At 38.8% G+C, this 20320-nt stretch overlaps 1 protein-coding gene and 1 non-coding gene across 3 annotated transcripts in view; both read left to right on the top strand.

Annotated features, from left to right (window-relative positions):
- Positions 1-14792, top strand: part of POLE2 (DNA polymerase epsilon 2, accessory subunit) — a 28111-nt gene extending 13319 nt beyond the window's left edge. Inside the window, exons 7-19 of one of the 2 annotated variants that reach the window (XM_004738733.3) lie at positions 1145-1228; positions 1810-1866; positions 2741-2789; positions 3418-3490; positions 4244-4416; positions 5600-5689; positions 5860-5914; positions 6705-6761; positions 6846-6923; positions 8730-8838; positions 10129-10305; positions 12222-12289; positions 14670-14792. In XM_004738733.3, the coding sequence (XP_004738790.1) occupies positions 1145-1228; positions 1810-1866; positions 2741-2789; positions 3418-3490; positions 4244-4416; positions 5600-5689; positions 5860-5914; positions 6705-6761; positions 6846-6923; positions 8730-8838; positions 10129-10305; positions 12222-12289; positions 14670-14688 (1089 nt within the window). In that variant the 3' untranslated portion in view covers positions 14689-14792. Of the gene's footprint in view, positions 1-1144; positions 1229-1809; positions 1867-2740; positions 2790-3417; positions 3491-4243; positions 4417-5599; positions 5690-5859; positions 5915-6701; positions 6762-6845; positions 6924-8729; positions 8839-10128; positions 10306-12221; positions 12290-14669 lie in introns of both variants that reach the window. The other variant, XM_004738732.3, reaches the window with a different exon arrangement.
- Positions 12808-12973, top strand: LOC123390596. Its single transcript, XR_006605143.1, has one exon. It is a non-coding gene; the product is annotated as a U1 spliceosomal RNA (small nuclear RNA).
- Positions 14793-20320: the final 5528 nt, after the last annotated feature.

The raw sequence follows: 20320 nt of genomic DNA, 5'->3' as shown, positions 1-20320 counted from the left end.
GCCCCAGGGGTATAGGTCTCTGAATCTCCAGGTTTACACACTTCATAGCACTCACCATAGCACATACCCTCCCCAATGTCCCTAACCCCACCACCCTCTCCCAACCCACCGACCTCCAGCAACCCTCAGTTTGTTCTGCAAGATTAAGACTGAGAGAGAGAATCTTAAAACGTCCACGCCCAGCACGGATCTCAAAACTCAGATCATGACCTGAGCCAAAATCGAGAGTCAGATGCTTAACCAACTGAGACACCCAGGTGCCTCGGAAAGGATTTTTAAAAAAATAGTATCCTAATTGTTACTGCCTTTAACCTAATGTTAAAAATATAATAGTCAGATTGAGAATGTAAATAATAGTGACAACCTTTCAAAATACTAATATAACTTTTTAAATAGCCTTCTAATTTGCAAGAGGTACTAGTTAAATGAATAAAACTCTTTTCTACATTTTAAAGGTAAGTGCACTTTATCATTATTCAGAATATAGTAGTTTCTCTCTATCCATAGGTAAAATGTTCTAAGACTCCCAGTGGATGCCTCAAACCACAGATAGTACCACAACCTGTATATACCATGTTTTTTTCCTATACATACATCTGTGATAAAGCTTAACTCATAAATTAGGCATAGGAAGAGATTCACAACAATAATTAACAAAATAGAACAATTATAAAAATATAGTGTAATAATTATGTGAATGTGGTCCCTGTCAAAATATCTTATTGTACTGTACTCACCCTTCTTGTGATGATGTGAGATGATAAAATGCCTACATGTTGAGATAAAGGGAGGCGAATGTTGTAAACATTATGATGTAACTTTAGAGGACTACTCACCTTCTGACAATTCATCAGAAGGACCATCTGCTCCTGGGCCACAGTTGACAGAGGATAACTGAAATCACAAAAAGTGAAACTGTGGATAAGGGGAAACCTGCTGTAATATGGCATGAGACTTGAGTCATTGTTAAGTGCCTGAGTTGGTATTTTAGCTTTTTATAGGATAAATTCTATTTTCTGAGTTTTATTTTATTTTCTACTGTTAAGTAGGTATAAATACTAAAATTTGCATTCAAAACTTTCTTATTTATAAAAAGATTGGTTTCTTCAAAAAATTTTAAGAATTTATTTTGTCTTATTTTAAGCTTAAAACAGTAGAAACCCTCTTGGGCAGTACAACCAAAATTGGAGATGTGATTGTTCTTGGAATGATAACCCAGTTAAAAGAGGTGAGTTAAACTTAGTAAGCATCCGACTATTGTTTTCAGCCTCGGGACCAATGAAGTGCCAGTTACTATAGCGTTCCTGCAGAGGTACAGGGCCACACTCCTCGTGGAAGGCTCCTTCCTCTGTTAGCAAGTAGCCTTTGCCTCCACGTTCAGCTTCCTGAGGAGACATCAGGAAGGAGTGTCTCATATCGGCCACCCGTTAGCGTGGTTCAAAAGTAGTCCCCAGTGACCTCTGGTTGAGCCGAGAGGATGGAGGTTGTGAACAAGCAGGGCTGCAGACCACATCCTGGTCCCTCAGGGAGAGACACTGTTGACTCTCTCAGGAGGCCCGCTGGGCAGCCTGCCAGCACTCCTCTTGCCCTCTCTGAATTTGCAGTGGTTTCCACATACCTGAGAGAGGCTATCAGGTGATGAATCTGAGGCGACCAGACAAGCAAATGGAAATGCCTAGACCAGGAATTGCTCATTTTTAAAAATCCACTGTACTCTACTATGTTCTGTTGTCAATGTTGTATTTTATTCATTTTGACCTAGTATTCATTTTTATGTAAATGTGGACATACTTCTTTTAACTTTTTTAGGGAAAATTTTTTCTGGAAGATCCTACAGGAACAGTACAACTGGATCTTAGTAAAGCTATATCCTTCATTATTTATTTGACTTAAGGTTTTCTTTATTGAGATTGATGATAGTTTTTTTAAATTTTTTTTTTTTTTTTAGAGATTTTTTTATTTGAGAAATCACAAGTAGGCAGAGAGGCAGGCAGAGAGAGAAAGGGGTGGAAGCAGGCTCCCTGCAGAGCAGAGAGCCTGACGCGGGGCTCGTTCCCAGGACCCTGGGATCATGACCTGAGCCGAAGGCAGAGGCTTTAACCCACTGAGCCACCCAGGCACTCCTTAAAATTTTTTAAAGATTTTTATTTATTTGAGAGAGAGAGAGAGAGAGATCATGAGCAAGGAGGAAGGGCAGAGGGAGAGGGAAAAGCACACTCCTCCCTGAGCAGGAAGCTCAGTGTGGAACTCAATCCCAGGACCCTGGGATCATGACCTGAGCCAAAAGCAGATGCTTAACCAACTGAGCCATCCAGGTGCCCCTTCATTTTTATTTTTTTAAATCTTTGTTACATGAGTTGGGGATATTGTTTATGTATCATTCTCAAGTTAATCTATTTGGGTTCCCACTGTAACTTACATATGGCAATGACGTAGCAATCAAGACCTAATCCTAGTCAGAGGCAAGAAAATCTTTAATTCACTCTTATTTGGAGAATCCAAACAAATCACCGAGGAAGTTTAGAACGCGCTAAGAATGATCCATACTGTCAGTATTACCAAACTACGTGTTAGAATCAGACATGGGGCATTTAAACCTAAAATTTTTTAAGCTGTCATCTATTCAGTTTCAAGTATGAGGACTTTGAATTTATTATTTAGATAGGCCTTTGGGCCCAGACTGTGTATTGACTTTATCATCACCTCAATCACAGAAATATTTTCCTCAACTGTTGTGTACCAGTTCCACAGTGGCTTGTACACTGAGTCATGCTTTGTCTTAGCAGAAGGTAAGTCAGTATACGTTTTTTCCTGTCCTCCTTATGCTACCATAAAAGCATTTCTGCATTAGTTAAAATATATGAACATGGTATAATTTGGGAGAACATTGCTTATGAGTGCATACTTTTGACAATATTAAATAACTCTCAGGGTGGTAAATGGGCCTGGGGTTTCTTTTTGAGGTGATAAAAATATTCTAGAATCAGTGGTGATGACTGTACAACTTGTGAATATACTAAAAAACCACTGAACTATATACTTTAAAGGGTAAAGTGTAATGACATGTGGATTACATCTTAATAAAGTTGGAAAAAAAAACCAGATTTTATATAGGGTCATAAAATGAAGCATTTCCTAATCTTTGTACCTTATCTGTCTGTACTCCAACATCTATTATGAAGTTAAGTGGGAAGTTTTACATCTGAATCTATTTCTGTTTTGTAACTTTTTAAATATAGAACTAGACTCTCCTGGGCTCTGAAGCTGTCATATAGCTTGATGGGACTGGCAAATTCTATAGTTAGTTGACAAAGAGTGAGACAAGAGTTTAGCATTTGCTTTGTGTTCCACAGTTTCTTCCTCTCAAACAAGAAGAATTGGACAAATAAAAGTGATTTATTACTTACCTTTTTTCAGGTTGGTTTGAAGATCAGGTGTTTCATGTCAATGCCTTCGGATTTCCACCCACGGAACCTTCTAGTACTACTAGGTATAAGATGTTTGACTGCAGTTCTATGGGAATTTTGGAATTGTGACAGTAGTGAATGTCAGATAGGATATCATATCTCAGTTATTACAAGGGCTCAGGCTTTGTGTCAGATGCAAAGAGTAATAGACAGTGAGAGTTAGCAGACTAGGCTGTGTATGTACCTGAAAACTAGCACGTTGATTCCTGATGACTTGCTGTCTCATTTCCATGCCTTGGCTTTTTATGGGAAAGATTTCTAGTCTTCCTGTCTCTCTTATCTATAGGGTTGACGAGAAGTTCAACTGAAATAAGAGACAGGGAAACAGGAAGATAATTTTCATGTTACTCTAAAGCCTTGTTTTGTTTGCTACAGGGAGGCTCCCCACCTGCTAATTATTTATTTTAAAATATTTGCTTTAGTCAGTTTTAAAAGACTCAGATATAACCTATTAAGTATTTACTTACTGTTTTTGTATTTATTTTAGAACATTTAAATAAACTTGTTTGCTTTTCAAGTGTTACAAATAGTGTATTTTCATGGTATTATGTACACCGAGGGGGAAAATAACCTCATTAGAAATAGAAAGAAGCTAAAATTGTAAAATTATTAGAGAAACATCTCCAAAAAGGGGCACCTGGCTGCCTTGGTCAGTGGAGCATGTGACTCTTGATCTGTAGAGATTACTTAAACATAAAATCTTAAAAAAACAAAAAACAAAAAACATCTCCAACAGAAAACAGGCTAGAGGCTAATATTGTATCATAATTACTTAGGGCATACTATGGAAATGTGAATTTTTTTGGAGGGCCTTCTAATACATCTGTGAAGACTTCTGCAAAACTAAAACAACTAGAAGAAGAGAATAAAGATGCCATGTTTGTGTTTATATCTGATGTTTGGTTAGACCAAGGAGAAGTGTTGGGCAAACTTCACACCATGTTTTCTGGTAGGTGCCATTCTTTTCTCCTCTTTTGAACTCAGTACATACAGGGGATCATGTCCTAAATTGTTAAAAAAAACTTATCTTTTTGAGTAGTCTATTTTCTTGTAAATGTTGATTCAGCAGTGAGCTATTTTAAATGAGACCACCTTAAAGACTTAAGTTTTTACATTTGAAAAATTACCCTGTGCGTGTGTAATCATGAAAAATAAGAATTAGTCCTAAGTATAGTATAAGAATGGATAAGAGTTTGTTCTTTGGAGTCTGACAGAAGTGGATTTAAATTGCAGCCTGAGACCTTGGGCAGGTTACTTAATCTCTCTCTTAGCTTATAGGGAGGTTGTGAAAATCAAGCCATTGCAGGGCCTAGCATATAGTAAGTCCTCAATAAAGGGCAGCTTTGCTACTATTATTTAAAAATAATAGTTGTTGGGGCGCCTGGGTGGCTCAGTGGGTTAAAGACTCTGCCTTTGGCTCAGGTCATGTTCCCAGGGTCTTGGGATGGAGCCTGCACCAGGCTCTCTGCTCAGCAGGGAGACTGCTTCCTCTTCTCTCTTTGCCTGCCTCTCTGCCTGCTTGAGATCTCTGTCAGTCAAATAAATAAATAAAATCTTAAAAAAAATAGTTATTAAAATAAGTTATTGTTAAGCTTGTAAGTTTTTATTATTAAAAATTCATGGTTAGGGGTGCCTGGTTGGCTAAGTGGCTTAAAGCCTCTGATTTCAGCTCAGGATATGATTCCAGGTTCCTGGGATTGAGCCCTTGCATCGGGCTCTCTGCTCAGTAGAGAGCCTGCTTCTTCCTCTCTCTCTGCCTGCCTCTCTGCCTTCTTGTGATCTATCTGTCAAATAAATAAATAAAATCTTAAAAAAAATAAAAATAAAACAAAATTTTAAAAACCCCTCATAGGGGCGCCTGGGTGGCTCAGTGGGTTGGGCTGCTGCCTTCGGCTCGGGTCATGATCTCAGGGTCCTGGGATCGAGTCCCGCATCGGGCTCTCTGCTCAGCAGGGAGCCTGCTTCCTCCTCTCTCTCTCTCTGCCTGCCTCTCTGCCTACTTGTGATCTCTCTCTGTCAAATAAATAAATAAAAAATCTTAAAAAAAAAAACAACAACCCTCATAGTTAAAGGGTTTTTAATCGGATTTCTAGACTTAGAAACTGATACTCATTTTATTCTCTTATTTTTAGGTTATTCACCAGCACCTCCAACCTGCTTTATACTGTGTGGTAATTTTTCCTCTGCACCATATGGAAAAAATCAAGTTCAAGCTTTGAAAGGTATTGAAGGTCTACTGAATAAGTGTTTCTTCATTTATATAAACTAAACCGACAAGAAGTAATCTGTAATATTTTAATTTCATTCAAAAGATGTAGGATTGTATCTAATAAAATACAATTTGGTATTTATGTGCATTCAAATTAAATTTTATATCCCTTTAAAATTTTAGATTCCTTAAAAACTTTGGCAGACATAATATGTGAATATCCAAATATCCACCAAAGGTAATGATTTCTACTGCTATTTTTTTAAAGTTTTTTTTTTTTTTAAATAAAAAATGAATTCTGTTTGATATCCATGATTATTAAGAAATGAATGGAAGAGGGGTGCCTGGGTGGCTCAGTGGGTTAAAGCCGCTGCTTTCAGCTCGGGTCATGATCTCAGGGTCCTGGGATCAAGCCCCGCATCGGGCTCTGTGCTCAGCAGGTAGCTTGCTTCCCCCCTTCTCTCTGCCTGCCTCTCTGCCTACTTGAAATCTCTCTCTCTGTCCAAAAAAAAAGGAAATGAATGGAAGAAAAAATTGAGAAAATTAGTATGCTATGAGAGAAAATTATCCTTACATTGTGATAATATGTTATACTGTACTAGAGATTTATAGTGAAAAATATTAAAAGGAAGAGTGATACTTTCAACTATATTTTGAATTTCTTGGTGACATTAAGTATCTAGAGCTACACTCTTCAATATGATAGTTACTTGCCACATGTGTCTCTTTAAATTTAAAGCTATACTATAGTTAAATATAATTTAAAATTCACTCACACTAGCCATAATTCAAGCACTCAGTAATTGGACAGTTTAGATACAGACATTTCCATCACTACCAAAAGGTCTGTTGGACACTGTTAGTCTGGAGACTTTTAGTAATTCATTTATTAAAATGCATGAAATTTAAAAAATATTAAAAATTCATTATTGAATTAAAGGCAATAACTTGTTTTTAGACTGTTGGATAGTGTTACAGTAATTGTTTTTTTTTTTTTTTAATGAATATGTTGAATTTTGCTGTAGTAGTCGTTTTGTGTTTGTACCTGGTCCAGAGGATCCGGGATTTGGTTCCATCTTACCAAGGTAAGTTTTGTTTAGGTTTTTCTAACAATAAAAAAAATTATACAATTCAAAGATATATTCTTACCACCTAAATTGTTTTTATAGACCACCACTTGCTGAAAGCATCACTAATGAATTCAGACAGAGAGTACCATTTTCAGTTTTTACTACTAATCCTTGCAGGTAAATATTACCATTTTGTGTTATACTTTTTTCCCTTTCATTTCAAAATTAAGTTGATTCTTAAACTGTGTCACTAAACTTTGACTACTATGAATAAAGAGAAAATTTTTCTTCATTTTAGGGTTTTTTTTTTTTTTTTAAGATTTTATTTATTGGGGCGCCTGAGTGGCTCAGTTATTAAGCATCTGCTTTCAGTTCAGGTCCTGGGATTGAGCCCCACATCGGGCTCTCTGCTTAGCAGGGAGCCTGCTTCTCCCCTTTTCATTCTCTGCTTGTGTTCCCTCTCTTGCTGCATCTTTCTCTGTCAAATAAATAAAATCTTAAAAAAATTTTTTGAAAAAAAGATTTTATTTAATGTCAGAGAGAGAGGGGGCACAAGAAGGGGGAACAGCAGGCAGAGGGAGAAGCTGAGCAAGGAGCCCGATGTGGGACTTGATCCCAGGACGCAGGGATCATGACCTGAGCCTAAGGCAGAGGCTTAACTGACTGAGCGACCCCGGCATCCAGGTTTCTCAAAACTTAAAAATATTTTTAACATGATTTAATTAATTAATAATGAATTTAGAAGCTGAAAAACAGATGGAGATTTAAAAATTGATATACTCATCTCACATCCTTTAAGAAAAGTTACGGTGGAAAAGTGAAAAGATGATGCATTTACTCTATGTATCGCTCACTGTAATCATAGGTTGTTACCCTAGTCCTTGGTTCTCCTCTCTTTTCTGCCTACATTCACTCCTTTGGTGACCTATCTATTCCCACCTGTATATTGCCATGTCAACTCCCAATCTGTTCTGTACCCTTATCAGAGGTTGTGGCACCTTTATCCTTCCAGTCACTCAGGCCAAGAACTTTGGGTTTCTCTCACATGTAGTTTTTCAGGAAGTCCTTGAAAATTTTGAAGGAAGACTTCAAAGTATATGCAGGACCTGGCTGCTTCTCCCCACCTCCTCCTCTGTGACCCTCTACCATCTTCTCTAGCCTGGATTACTGTTACTAGTTGCTCTGGAGCTTTTCCCCCTGCCCTCCTTTTCTAGTCTATTCTTAACAAGGTGTCAGAGTGATCCTTTGACACACGAGCACATCACATCATCCTTACTGATCCTGAAAGATAGGACCCCCTCCTGCCATTCAGTGACAGCTCACATCCTCGCAGTAGTAGTCAGGCCCTGCCTGATCTAGCCTCCTGTTCCCGCTCCGATTTCCTCTCTTCCTCATTTATTCCAGGCACTACAGCCTCCTCTCTGTTCCTCAGACATGCCATCTCGGGGCCTCTGCTGTACCTGCTCCCCCGACCTGAACAGCATTCTTCCTCTGCGTATCTGCTTGATTGACTCTCTCACCTCCTTCAAGTCTGTGCTCAAATCAGACTCCGTTACCAGCCTACCAGTTTTGATCATCCCTTTTCATAGCTCAGCCCTGTGGCCCTTCTCTCCTCACAGATGGTCCCTAATAGCCTATTTTTCTTTTTCCCATACACTTAATTATTTCCCAATATCCTTATATAGTTATGTTTATTATTTATTTTCTCAGACTGCCCTGCCCCCGTTAGAATATAAACTGCCTGAGGACTGGGATCTTTTTGTTTTGTTCCTTCATCTCTAGAATGGTGCCAGACACATACGAAGAGCTCAATAGATTACTGTTGAATGAGTGGATTAATATATTTTAGCTGCCTTTCTGCTATAGTAAACAATGGGAAGGGAGAATGGCTTTGTATCATGAAATATTTTGCCTTTTAAACTATCTCATGTTTATCATATTTTCTCCTGAGGAAGTCAAATTCAACTATTGTTTTCATTTTAGAATTCAGTATTGTACACAAGAAATTATTGTCTTTCGTGAAGACTTAGTGAATAAAATGTGCAGAAACTGTGTCCGTTTCCCGAGCAGCAATTTGGATATTCCTAATCATGTAAGTTGAGTCTTCTTTATTAAACTATCTTAAGAGTTGCATTATATAAAATCTTGTTAAGTCACTTAATAATTTGCCCTTTTATGTTTATTTATGGTTCAAAGTAATCCGAACATACTTGGTCAGTAAGTTAATTTTTGTTACTAAGTCAGTGTTTCTCAACTTTCTTACTGAAGTCTGCCTAATGAGCAGAGGGAAACCTAGAATGAACAGGAAATTTCTTTGATGCTTCCTATTTTGCTTTTAAAACTCATAAATCTTACATTGTCCTTCAAAATATATGTATATTTGTTTTAAAAAGATGTTTCTATTCCTCACATTCATTAAATGATACGTCCACATTAGGAGGATGTGTGGTGTTTATCTTGTAGCTTCAAGGTTCCCTGACATAAACTTGTTAATCCCTGGTTTCATGTACCCCCCCCGTACCACTTTGAGAAATGTGAAAGTAGATCATACAGAGCATTTTTAGTATTTATTTTATAATATTAATGATTATGTAGGCTGTTTATCTATTCTTGGCATTACTCAAGCTGTGGAATTATTTTTAGATGAACAATAATTATAATTAGTAGCTGAGTTTATTATACAGCTATAAATACAGTTGCTCCAATATGACTGGGGAGTAGTTTTTTTTTTTAAAAAAGATCTTATTTATTTATTTATTTATTTATTCGTCAGAGAGAGATAGAGAGAGAGAGCACAAGCAGGCAGAGTAGCAGGCAGAGGCAGAGAGAGAAGGAGTCTCCCCACCCAGCAAGGAGCCCAATGCGGGACTCGCTCCCAGGATCCCGGGATCATGATCCAAGCCAAAGGCATCGGCTTAACCAATGCCACCCAGGTGTCCTGGAGGGGAGTAGCTTTTATGACATATGGTATTAAATGAAAACTTACAGATTTTTCCTAAAATACAGGATAGTTAATTCCATTTCATTTTCCCCCCAAGATTTTATTTATTTGAGAGCGAGTGAGCAAGAGTGGTGGGGAGGGGCAGAGGGAGAAAGAGAATCATACTCTGCACTGAGCAGGGAGTCTGACCTGGCATTCCATCCCAGGACCCTGAGATCATGACCTGAGCCGAGGATAGACACTTAATGGACTGAGTCACCTAGGCACCCCTTGTTTCATTTCATATTAGTATTTCCTAAAGTTTTGTGATTCAAAGTCTCCCTAATTGTTTCTCAAATTTTCTAAGTCCTTTTGGTAAATGATATTTAATTTAAAATGATTTGTTGGCAATTTTAATTTTTACAAATGAACTGACATTTGTTTTATACCATTCTTTTTTAGTTTGTAAAGACTATCTTATCCCAAGGTCACCTGACTCCTCTACCTCTTTATGTCTGCCCAGTGTACTGGGCGTATGACTATGCTTTGAGAGTGTACCCTGTGCCTGATCTTCTTGTCATCGCGGACAAATATGATCCTTTTACTCTCACCAATACAGAATGCCTCTGCATAAACCCTGTAAGAACATAGTTAATGTTATATAGTCATAGTTTGTCAAGATTAGAGTGTTATTTCTTTAAACTTTATTTTTTAAGTTATTTAGTAAGATTATTGTTGTTTAAAAATGTACTATTAGTGAAACATTGAATTAATTTGGTATATACAGAAAGCTCTTCAGCATTCAGGAAAGCATATGACGGTAAAGTAATGTGACTTAAAAAAAAAAGTACACCAAAGCATATAAATCCAAATGCATATTTTCCCCTTCATAGTTAACTGCCTTGGGATCCCTTTCTGGGAATTGCTTTCAGAGCCTCTGTCTCATTCTCTTTAAATACATTAATGTCCTTTGTGAATGATTTTGATTTTTGGAAATTTGTGCAAGTCCCAGAAATGCGTAAGCCTGATGAATATGGAAATTCTTACTGAGATATAATTTCTACAGAAGTATGATTACCTTTTCAAGTTTTGGGAATAAGTACTGCATAAACATTGTTGATGTGAAACAAAATAGTGATTTTTAATCTGTATGTTTCCTTGATTCTTGTGACTGTAATACTTTTTTTTGTTTCATCTAGGTCATTTCTAGAAACATCATGACTTACTGTTGGTTACCACTTTCCTCAAACACTCATTTATTTTGTCCAACTCCCTCTAGGAAGAGGTTTCTCAACCATGGAACTATTGACATTTTGAACCAAATCATTTTTTTACTGTGGGCCACTGTCGCTTGCATCGTAGGGCACTGTGCAGCATCTAGCCTCTCATCCCTTCATGCCAAGGGCAGCCCCCAGTTGCAACAGACAAAAACCTCTTAGGATATTTGCCAAATGTCCCCTAGGGATGACATTATCTGTGGTTGAGAACTGCTCTAAGGATGAGCACAATGTATTTGGTTTCATGGTTTAAAACTTGTGAAAGTTTTTTTAGAATCTTTATTCACTTTCCAATATTCTTTCACAATGAGGCTATTTCTTTATTTAAATTTAACTCTTTGGCTGTTCTCATAGTTAATGCTTTATTTGATAACACCTTATTTCTGAATTTTTCCACTTCGTCTTCCTGTCAGCCAGTAAACAACCATCTCTTACACCAACATTATATCCTTTTTTACTTCATACCTTTTGAGCAAACCCCAAACTTTTCACATTGCTTCATCCCTTCTTCTTCTTCTTTTTTTTTAAAGATTTATTTATTTTAGAGGGAGGGTAAGAGAGCACGAGTAGGGGGAGGGACAGAGGGAGAGAATCTTCAAGCAGCTCCCCGCTGAGCGCGGAGCCCAGTGTGGGGCCCAATCCCCAGCCCAATCCCACCAATCCCACCACCCAGGAGATCACTTCCTGAGCCAATATTGAGTCAGATGCCCAACTAACAACCTCCCAGGCACCCTGCTTCATCCCTTCTTGATACTTACTCACCCTAAGGAATGCCTGCGATGGGCCAGACATTGAGCTAGTGCCAGGGACACAGAGCCTGAAATGAACAGACCATCTCTGCCCTAGAGTTTAGTAGACACAGTTGTATTACTGCTCAGTTGCTTTGGGGGCACATCAGGGCACCATCAGTGCTGATTTTCACTGCAGAGAGGGGCAGGAAAGCTTTCCTGAATGTGATGTTCAAGTGTCTTATGTGCAGATATAGCATCACACGGTACTGTCTCTTACACTGAGTATTTCTTACTCCTAAGCATTTCCAGTTACATCTGTTAGTATAAGACTCTCTAGCCAACTAGAAAGACTTGCTTTGAGTGGAAACATTTTATATTAGTATCTTCTCTCTATAAAGATCAGGAAAAAAAAAAACCACCTCTCATTACTTTTTAGTTACATCTGACAACTTTATTTTTAAGTCATGACAAAGGAATTTGATCTTAAATATAGGAATTCTTTTATAAAAGTTCAGTATTCACAGGCATTTTTTTTTTTTCTCCAAAGGGCTCTTTTCCAAGAAGTGGATTTTCATTCAAAGTATTTTATCCATCCAACAAGATAGTAGAAGACAGGTAAGTGTACCCCCAGAAACAGCAAGGAGGAGTTGTCTTTTGGCTTTGTATTGCTGAAAATCAGATGTCCTGTAGGTGTGTTGAGGTTTTAAAAAATGTCTGTAATGGTCCTTTGAAAATGTTTCAGGCTGAACTTCTGGTCATACTGTGGGACATAGAATTGTATGTACTTGATAACGGAGATTAAGAAGTGTTTTCTGAGGGCTGTCTCGGGCCAGCCACAGAGGTGGGCTAGTTCTCTCACAGGTTGACTCCTGATGATGTTTGTGTTCTGAGAGGTCAGCCTCACCGTCCACGTGGTTGACTCTCAAAACCTAGGCAGTTGGCCTTAAACTGGCATTAATGAAGTGTGTGGGGAGGGCATGGGATGTTAGTGATGGTGAGAGTTTGGGGTTGGGGTGTTGTCTTGGGGATAAAGAATAATCCATGTTGGGGGCTGGGTAGTGGTTTTCCAAGGGTGATCTCTAGACCACCCTCATCAGAATCCTCTGTGAACCTTGTTAAAAATGTTAAGTTTCTCACTTCACCCTGACAGAGGAGATAAAATGATCATGAATGTGGTTTTCCCAAGGTGAGGCTTATCTGTTGCACTCCCTAAGTGCTGACCCCTACAATTTCCGCAAATGTGGGAAATCTAGCTGTGTAATTTACGGTAGTGGGGGGCTGTGTTTGTGCTCTCTCCTGGGCAGCATTGGGGGGGGAATCCCACTCCAACCTTATCAAATGATTTTCTAGTTGTAGGGCCCAGGAATAAGCATTATTGACACCATTTCTCTTGGATTCAGGCAGCCTAACACGTGATTTCTCAGTTAATCATATTTTGAAAAAGCAGCTTCCCCTTCAGATAAGAACAAGTGACCAAGTAACTGCCTCCCAGGTTCTTACCAAAGAATGCAATCTTGAACACACAGCTTAGTGGTCTTTATTTTTTGGTAATTAACATTTAAATGAAATGAATACAAGTACATGATAAAAATTTCAAACAATGCTCAAGGTATAGAATTGAAAAGGAAAAAATACATCTGCTTCCTAACCCTGAAACTATGATTAAGTTTCCTGTATTTTTAAAAGATGTATTTTTTTGAGAGAGAGGGGGTATGCATGCACATGAATGTGGTGGGGAGGGGCAGAGGGAGGGAGAGAGAGAATCCTCAAGCAGACTCCTGGCTGAGCACAGAGCTTGACTTGGTGCTCGATCCCAGGACCCTGAGATCATGACCTGAGTCGAAATCAAGAGCCAGAAACTTAACCAAATGGATCACCCAGGTTGCCCCTTTTTTATATTTCTTGAAAAAACAATTATGCATTGTTCTTACCACTCAGTACTCATGGAAGATTTAAGTCCATTCACTTTATGAGATATTCTAAGTTTTCCTCTTAAATTTACTCATTTGACATATATATGATTCTTACTGTATTCCACACACTGTTTGGTTTTTGGAATGAATATAACCAGACAGATACTCTCATTAAGGTTACAGATCTTCTAGTCTCTTCTGTAAGCCCCAAACTACGTATGTTTGACTTTACCTAGACCAAGTTGAATCCTAAAACACCATAACTGATTTGGAATGCCCTTAGGTAAGAGTAAGCACTTGCCTCCAGTGTCTCAGCTGCCTGTCCTCACCTGGATGCCCTTGAGGGCATTTGATTTTGTGACCCAGGATTACTAAGGGCTGTCTGCCTGGAGCATATTTTGTCCACCTTTAGATGACTTTTACTGAACTGCAATTTGATGTGAAACTTACTCTGCAAGGAAAACCAATATGGGAACTTTAAGCAGGTCTCAGGCCAAGGGGATTCTGTGTCTGTCCCAAGCAACTGTTTATCTAGGGGAGACTAGGAATCTTCTAATGAACTCCCTTTGCTTTAGCTGCTAGGAAGCACAACCAAATGTGTAGCCCAATTCTCTTGCTGCAGAGGAATTACTACCATAAATGTTGGGCATGGCCCTACTTGTAATCGCTGTCAAATAAATAAACAAATCTTTTTTTAAAAATGTGGGTACTTCTTAGAACTTTTCAAATGTATTTAAATTTCAAAACCTTAAAGGAAGGGATTAGTCTTAAAAATTATAGGTAAATATATTACCAACTGAAAAAAGGTGTAAAATAGTGTGAACTGTATTCTAACACTTGTATATCTTTTTAAAGCATGTACCCCCCCATAGATGCTTATATATGATTAGACTGTCTTTATAAGGACAAATAATTGGTTCCCAGAACAGAAATAGAGTGTGAGACTGATTTATTTTTCACTCTGTCCCCTTTTGAATTTGGAACAATATGCATGTAATGACCTATTTTTAAAATTAAGTACTTAGAAATGTACAATAACTTAGGTTTCCAACATGTTTAATTTTATGAATTTCTATTTTCAGCAAACTTCAAGGTTTTTGAGATTCTTAAAGAGCATCTGAAGAAAGAAAATTCCATCAGTTCTGCTTAATTTTATATTTATGTGATTTTGATAAGTTCCAATAAAATTATGATAAATGCTAGAATGTTCTTAAATTTGTATTTTATGAAATTTTGGTATTAAGTTACAATAAACATGGTACACTTGACAAAGTTTTACAGCAAAAATATTTTCTGTATAGTCTTAATATGAAAATATGCATGAAGATATAATCTGATTTATGCTTAAAAACTGGTTTCATTATTCTAGGCTAATCATATGCTAATATTCATTTTAAAGAAAATACAAATATTTAAAATTTTCTGATTCCTTATTTTGTCTAACTTGAGTCCTAATGTTAGATTTAGCAATCTTCCAACTAAATTTCAAGTCACAGAATTTATTCTAATGCTAGTGAAAACTTATATTACTAAGATAATCATTTCATAATTATATTTTGGCACTGGAGATTTTTTTTTTAAGATTTTATTTAGGGGGGCCTGGGTGGCTCAGTGGGTTAAGCCTCTGCCTTCGGCTCAGGTCATGGTCCCAGGGTCTGGGATCGAGCCCCGCATCGGGCTCTCTGCTCAGCGGGAAGCCTGCTTGCCCCTCTCTTTCTGCCTGCCTCTCTGCCTACTTGTGATCTCTGTCTGTCAAATGAATAAATAAAATCTTAAAAAAAAAAAAGATTTTATTTATTTGACCGGGTGCGACAGCAACAGAGGGAACACAAGCGGAGAGGTGGGAGAGGGAGAAGCTCCCACTAAGCAGGGAGCCTGATGTGGGGCTCAATCCAGGACCCTGGGATCATGACCCAAGCCGAAGACAGATGCTTAACCAACTGAGCCACCCAGGTGCCCGTGCACTGGAGATTTAAAAACACATGGTCACTGTAGGCTTTACATTTAGAAGACACGTTACTTTGAAGCAGCAGGTTTTGTTATTTGGATGTGATCACTTAATACCATCCCCTTACTTTTAGTTTACAGCATTGCAATAATAGCCTAGAAATGAATGTGAGTGACAGACAGGAAGTCGGGGTACAAAGAATATTTCAAATGTAGGAGTAATCTTTTCTTTTTAAAAGATTTTATTTGTTTATTTGACAGAAATCACAAGTAGGTAGAGAGGCAGGCAGAAAGAGAGGGGGAAGCAAGCTCCTTACTGAGCAGAGAGCCCAATGTGGGGCTCGATCCCAGGCCTCTGGGATCATGACCTCATGACCTGAGCTGAAGGCAGAAGCTTTAACCACTGAGCCACCCAGGCACCTCAAGAAGGAGTAATCTTAATATTACAAAAAGCCTGGAATGGAAGACATTTCTTTGAAAGAAGGTTAGACTTTGGGGGAAGAGAGACTGATAAAAAATAAAAACGACACATTGAAGGGAAAATTTCTCAATGAGACTTAATCTGAATGTAGTGAGAAGCGAATTAAGTTAAGGGTGAAGTGGCAATTTGAGAAGTGGTTTGAAGATGGAAAATTTTGGGAGAATGTTAGTAGAGGCCTGATGTTAGAAGAGCAAGATTTAGCTTTAATTTCAAGAAGACCTTAGAGCAAGTTAGAGATGAAATTAAGGCATAAGTTCAAAAGCTGTATTGCTTGGAAAATTTATAATTTGGGCCTTGAAAGTGGTAGTGAAATAAACACTGCAAGGCTGTTGGTTCAGTTATGAGAACCAAAGCTAAATCTGAAAGATGGCAGGTAGGAAGTTATAAATGGAAACTCCTATCAAGTGTTCCCGCATTCATTTCATTGTTTCTATAAGATATGCTTTTTGAGATCTTTTTACATTTAGTGCCTAGAAAGACAGGGTGACTTAGCAAGGTGAAGTGAAACGAAGCAAGGCAGGTAACTATGAGCAGGTAAGTTGCCAGAACCAGACAGTAAGTGTTAGAATAAGACCGGAACCAAAACCAGGTGGGAATCCGCATCGTCCGGAAATACAAAGCAGAAATGCAAAGCAGAAGTCTGAAAGATGGGGCAGCGGAGGAGCAGCACTGAAAGGGCATCCTGGGCTTCTCTTTGGGGGGTGAGAAGCAGAGAGGTGGTGTGCTCCCTGACTTTGGTGCTTCATCAGCTGGTTGACCTCGCTGCCAGAAATCTGGGTCTGAGGCACTGCGCCTTAGAACAGGGGCCAGGTAGATCACACCAGAAGACAGGCGTGGGAAAGACTTCTCTGCCGTGAGAAAAATAACACTTGGTCTCATGGGGGAAACCACAGGAAGTGCGACTGGAACACGCAGGTGCACCTAATGGCTGCACCTGGTGCTGTCTGTTCCAGCCAGTCGTAGCTATGTGGGAAGCCGAGCCTAGCTGGCCATTCTAGAGAACTTTGAATTTTCAGGTTAAGCATCCTGACTTTCCAATCACCGGTGGTTTAAATCAGTCTGCATTAAGGAAGACATGATTACACGCTGGGTTGTGCCCATGAATTGCTTTCTCTGCCTTATAAGCACAGGAACTCAATCTGGTGTTCTATCAAATATACCTATTAAGTAAGATGACTTGGGTCCCAATCAATTACCAAAATCTCTTGTGAAATTTACTATGTCCTCTTAAAGTGGTGGGACTGCTCAGAGCAGGCAGGATAAAATTAAAACAGTGTTTCTGTCTTGACCCTGTGCATATTCCTGTGTTTTCTATGCAGGGGAGCCCCCCCCCCCACACCAGATTCAACAGGCAGCACAGGCTATACAGGAGAGATGGGTGTTCTGCCGGGGAGGCCAAGGTGTAATGATCCAGGGTGTGAGTGTGGAGAGCACTGGGAATCAAGGCATGATGGCCTTGGAGACACAAGTAAGGAATTTGGATGTGGGGCTACTGAAGAGCATTCAGCAGATCTGGCTTTCAAGATCACTGAGGTTACTGTGTGAAGAGACTGTAATGAGGGAAGAGCTGAAGAGACCGGTCAGGAAAGTACTGCATTAGTCTGCAATGGAGATGATGCAGGGGCTCAGACCAGAAATGGAAAGAAGGGGATGTATTCGGGGTGCGTAAGAAGAGACCGCAGGCCTGGGTAACTGAAGACCGATGCAGGATGGGGTAAGGGGAATCAAGGATTACACTTAGGTTTCAGGTTGAAGCACCTGGGTAGACTGTACTATTTACTGAGACTGGGGGCATAACAGGTTTGAGAGGGAAAAGAAATCAAGATTTCTGTTTGGAGGGGTGCCTGGCTAGCATTCAGTCAGTGGAATGTGTGAATCTTGATCTTGGGGTTGTGAGTTTGAGCCCCACACTGGGGCTTATTTAAAATCTTAAATTTTTTTTTTTTTTTTTAAATTTAGAGATGCCTATCACGCATCCAGGTGGAGGTATCTGGTAGGTAGTGGCATGAACTTAGAGCTCAGAGGTTAAGTGTGACGTGTGAATGGAGATAAAATTTTGGAGTCACTAGTCTCATCCCACATGAAGTCCATGAAGGCAAGGATTTTTTTGACAAGTACTTTCAAGAACTTTTAAATTGAAGTGTAAGATACATACATACATATCCCCTATCATCAGGGTACAGCTCAATGAATTTTCACAAACTGCACATCCTGTTAGTAATACCAAGATTAAGAATCAGAATACTACCCCTCACCCCAGAATCTCACTCCTGCTCTCCTCCAATCACAACATTCCACTCCCCCTCAAAAGGATAATCACTAGCCTGATTTCTAGCAGTGAGATTCATTTTGCCAAGCTTTGCCTATTGTAGAATGGAATCATACAGTATGTATTATTTTGCATCTTGTTTCCTTCATACAACCTTGTCACATTTATCCACATTGTTCATTCACGTCCATTGTGTGGATATACACATTTTATTTGTCCATTCTACTATTGATGGAAACTTGGGTAATTTCCACTATTTATTTATTTATTTATTTATTTATTTTTTTAAAGATTTTATTTATTTATTTGACAGAAATCACAAGCAGGCAGAGAGGCAGGCAGAGAGAGAGAGGAGGAAGCAGGCTCCCCGCTGAGCAGAGAGCCCGATGTGGGACTCGATCCCAGGACCCTGAGATCATGACCTGAGCCGAAGGCAGCCGCTTATCCCACTGAGCCACCCAGGCGCCCCTAATTTCCACTATTTAAATGGTGCTACTATAGATAAGCAAATTCTCGTATGTGTCTTTTGATAGGGATATGTGTTTCTATTGGATATATATCTAGGAGTAGAATTTCTTAGTTATGAGATATACATTACAGTCAACAGAAATTTTCCAAAGTAATTGACCCAATAGCTACTTCCAGTATCAGAGAGTGCCAGTTGCTTCACATCCTTGGGACACAATGATTTTGTTTTGTTCCATCCAATGCCTAGAACAGTGCCTTACCTACCCAAGTAGTGGGTGCAGCAGTGTACAATAAATATGTTGAAAGAATGAATTTAAACTTAGATGGCATTTAAAGCTGTGAGCTTGATTAGGATCATCTAGGACAATTCAGTAAGTAGGCTGATGAACAGACTTTGGGTGACTCCTAAATTAGAGGACAGGCAGGAAAGAACAAGCAAAGGAGGAGGAAAATGGGAGAGCATGGAGTTCTTCAAAGCAAGAGTAAAGTATGTTTCAAGGCGGGGGACTCAACTGTTTTGAATATGGCCAAGAGATCATAAGATGAGGGGAGAAGTTGGGAAAGGAGTTAAGATTTTTGGTCATTTCAAACCTGATGGACATAAGCATTAAATCATTGAAATAGAGACCTCAAAAGGGCAACTAGATATACAAGTTTGGAATTTAGAACCTGATATAGAAGTCTGGTATTTGTGAGTGTAAAAATATTTGTGAAGGAGAGAATGTGATTGGAGAAGAGATAGGGTCCCTGTCTTGAGGCATTTCCACTTTGAGGTGGAACAGAGATAAACACCTGCAAAACAGACTATATAGTGTCAAGTGTCTGAGGTAGGAGAGAAATCTGGAAAGTGTCCTGTCACTGAGGTAATCCCAAATCAACTGTGTTAAATGTTGGTGAAAGTTTCAACAAAATGAGAAAAGAAAAACAATCACTGGATTGAACAACTACCAGTTAATAACTCCCTTAGTCAATAAATACTATTCTATAACATCACTTTTGAATGCACAAAATCCCCCTGTACAGCCATAGTAAAATCTGCTCACCCAGTCCCACTGCAGGATTCTTGGATTCTTCCCAAATCTTTAGAATCATGGGAAATGTTGCCTTGAGCATACTCTTAGACTGAGAATTGCTGGATGAAAAGCGTATGTACCTTCTAAAGGCTTTTGATATAGCTACCAAACTACTGTCTAGAAAGGCTTTACTACCACCGCAAATAACAGTAATTGTAAAAACAGTCTTTGTCATTTTGATAGGTAATCTGTGGGATCTTATATTTGCATTTTTATTATTAAAGTCCTGGGGGGCCTGGCTGGCTCAGTCAAAGGAGCATGCGACTCTTGATCTCAGGGTGCTAAGTGTCAGGTTGAGAGTAGAGATTACTAAATAGAAAAATAAATAAGAAACTTAAAAAACAAGTCCTGTATGCTTACTGATCATTATTTATGAATAGCCTGCCCATAGCTCTTGCCCCAAATGTGAGGTGGTATAGGGCAAACCTTATGGTGAAATGTCTAGAAAACTGAAATGTTGGTTTGGTAAAGTAAAACATGTGGATAAGCTTAAAA

This window comes from Mustela putorius, unplaced genomic scaffold, assembly GCF_011764305.1.
Source record: "Mustela putorius furo isolate JIRA1106 unplaced genomic scaffold, ASM1176430v1.1 tig00000129_pilon_pilon_pilon, whole genome shotgun sequence".
In the NCBI taxonomy this organism is placed as follows: Eukaryota; Metazoa; Chordata; class Mammalia; order Carnivora; family Mustelidae; genus Mustela; species Mustela putorius.
This window is presented reverse-complemented; position numbering and strand designations above follow the sequence as displayed.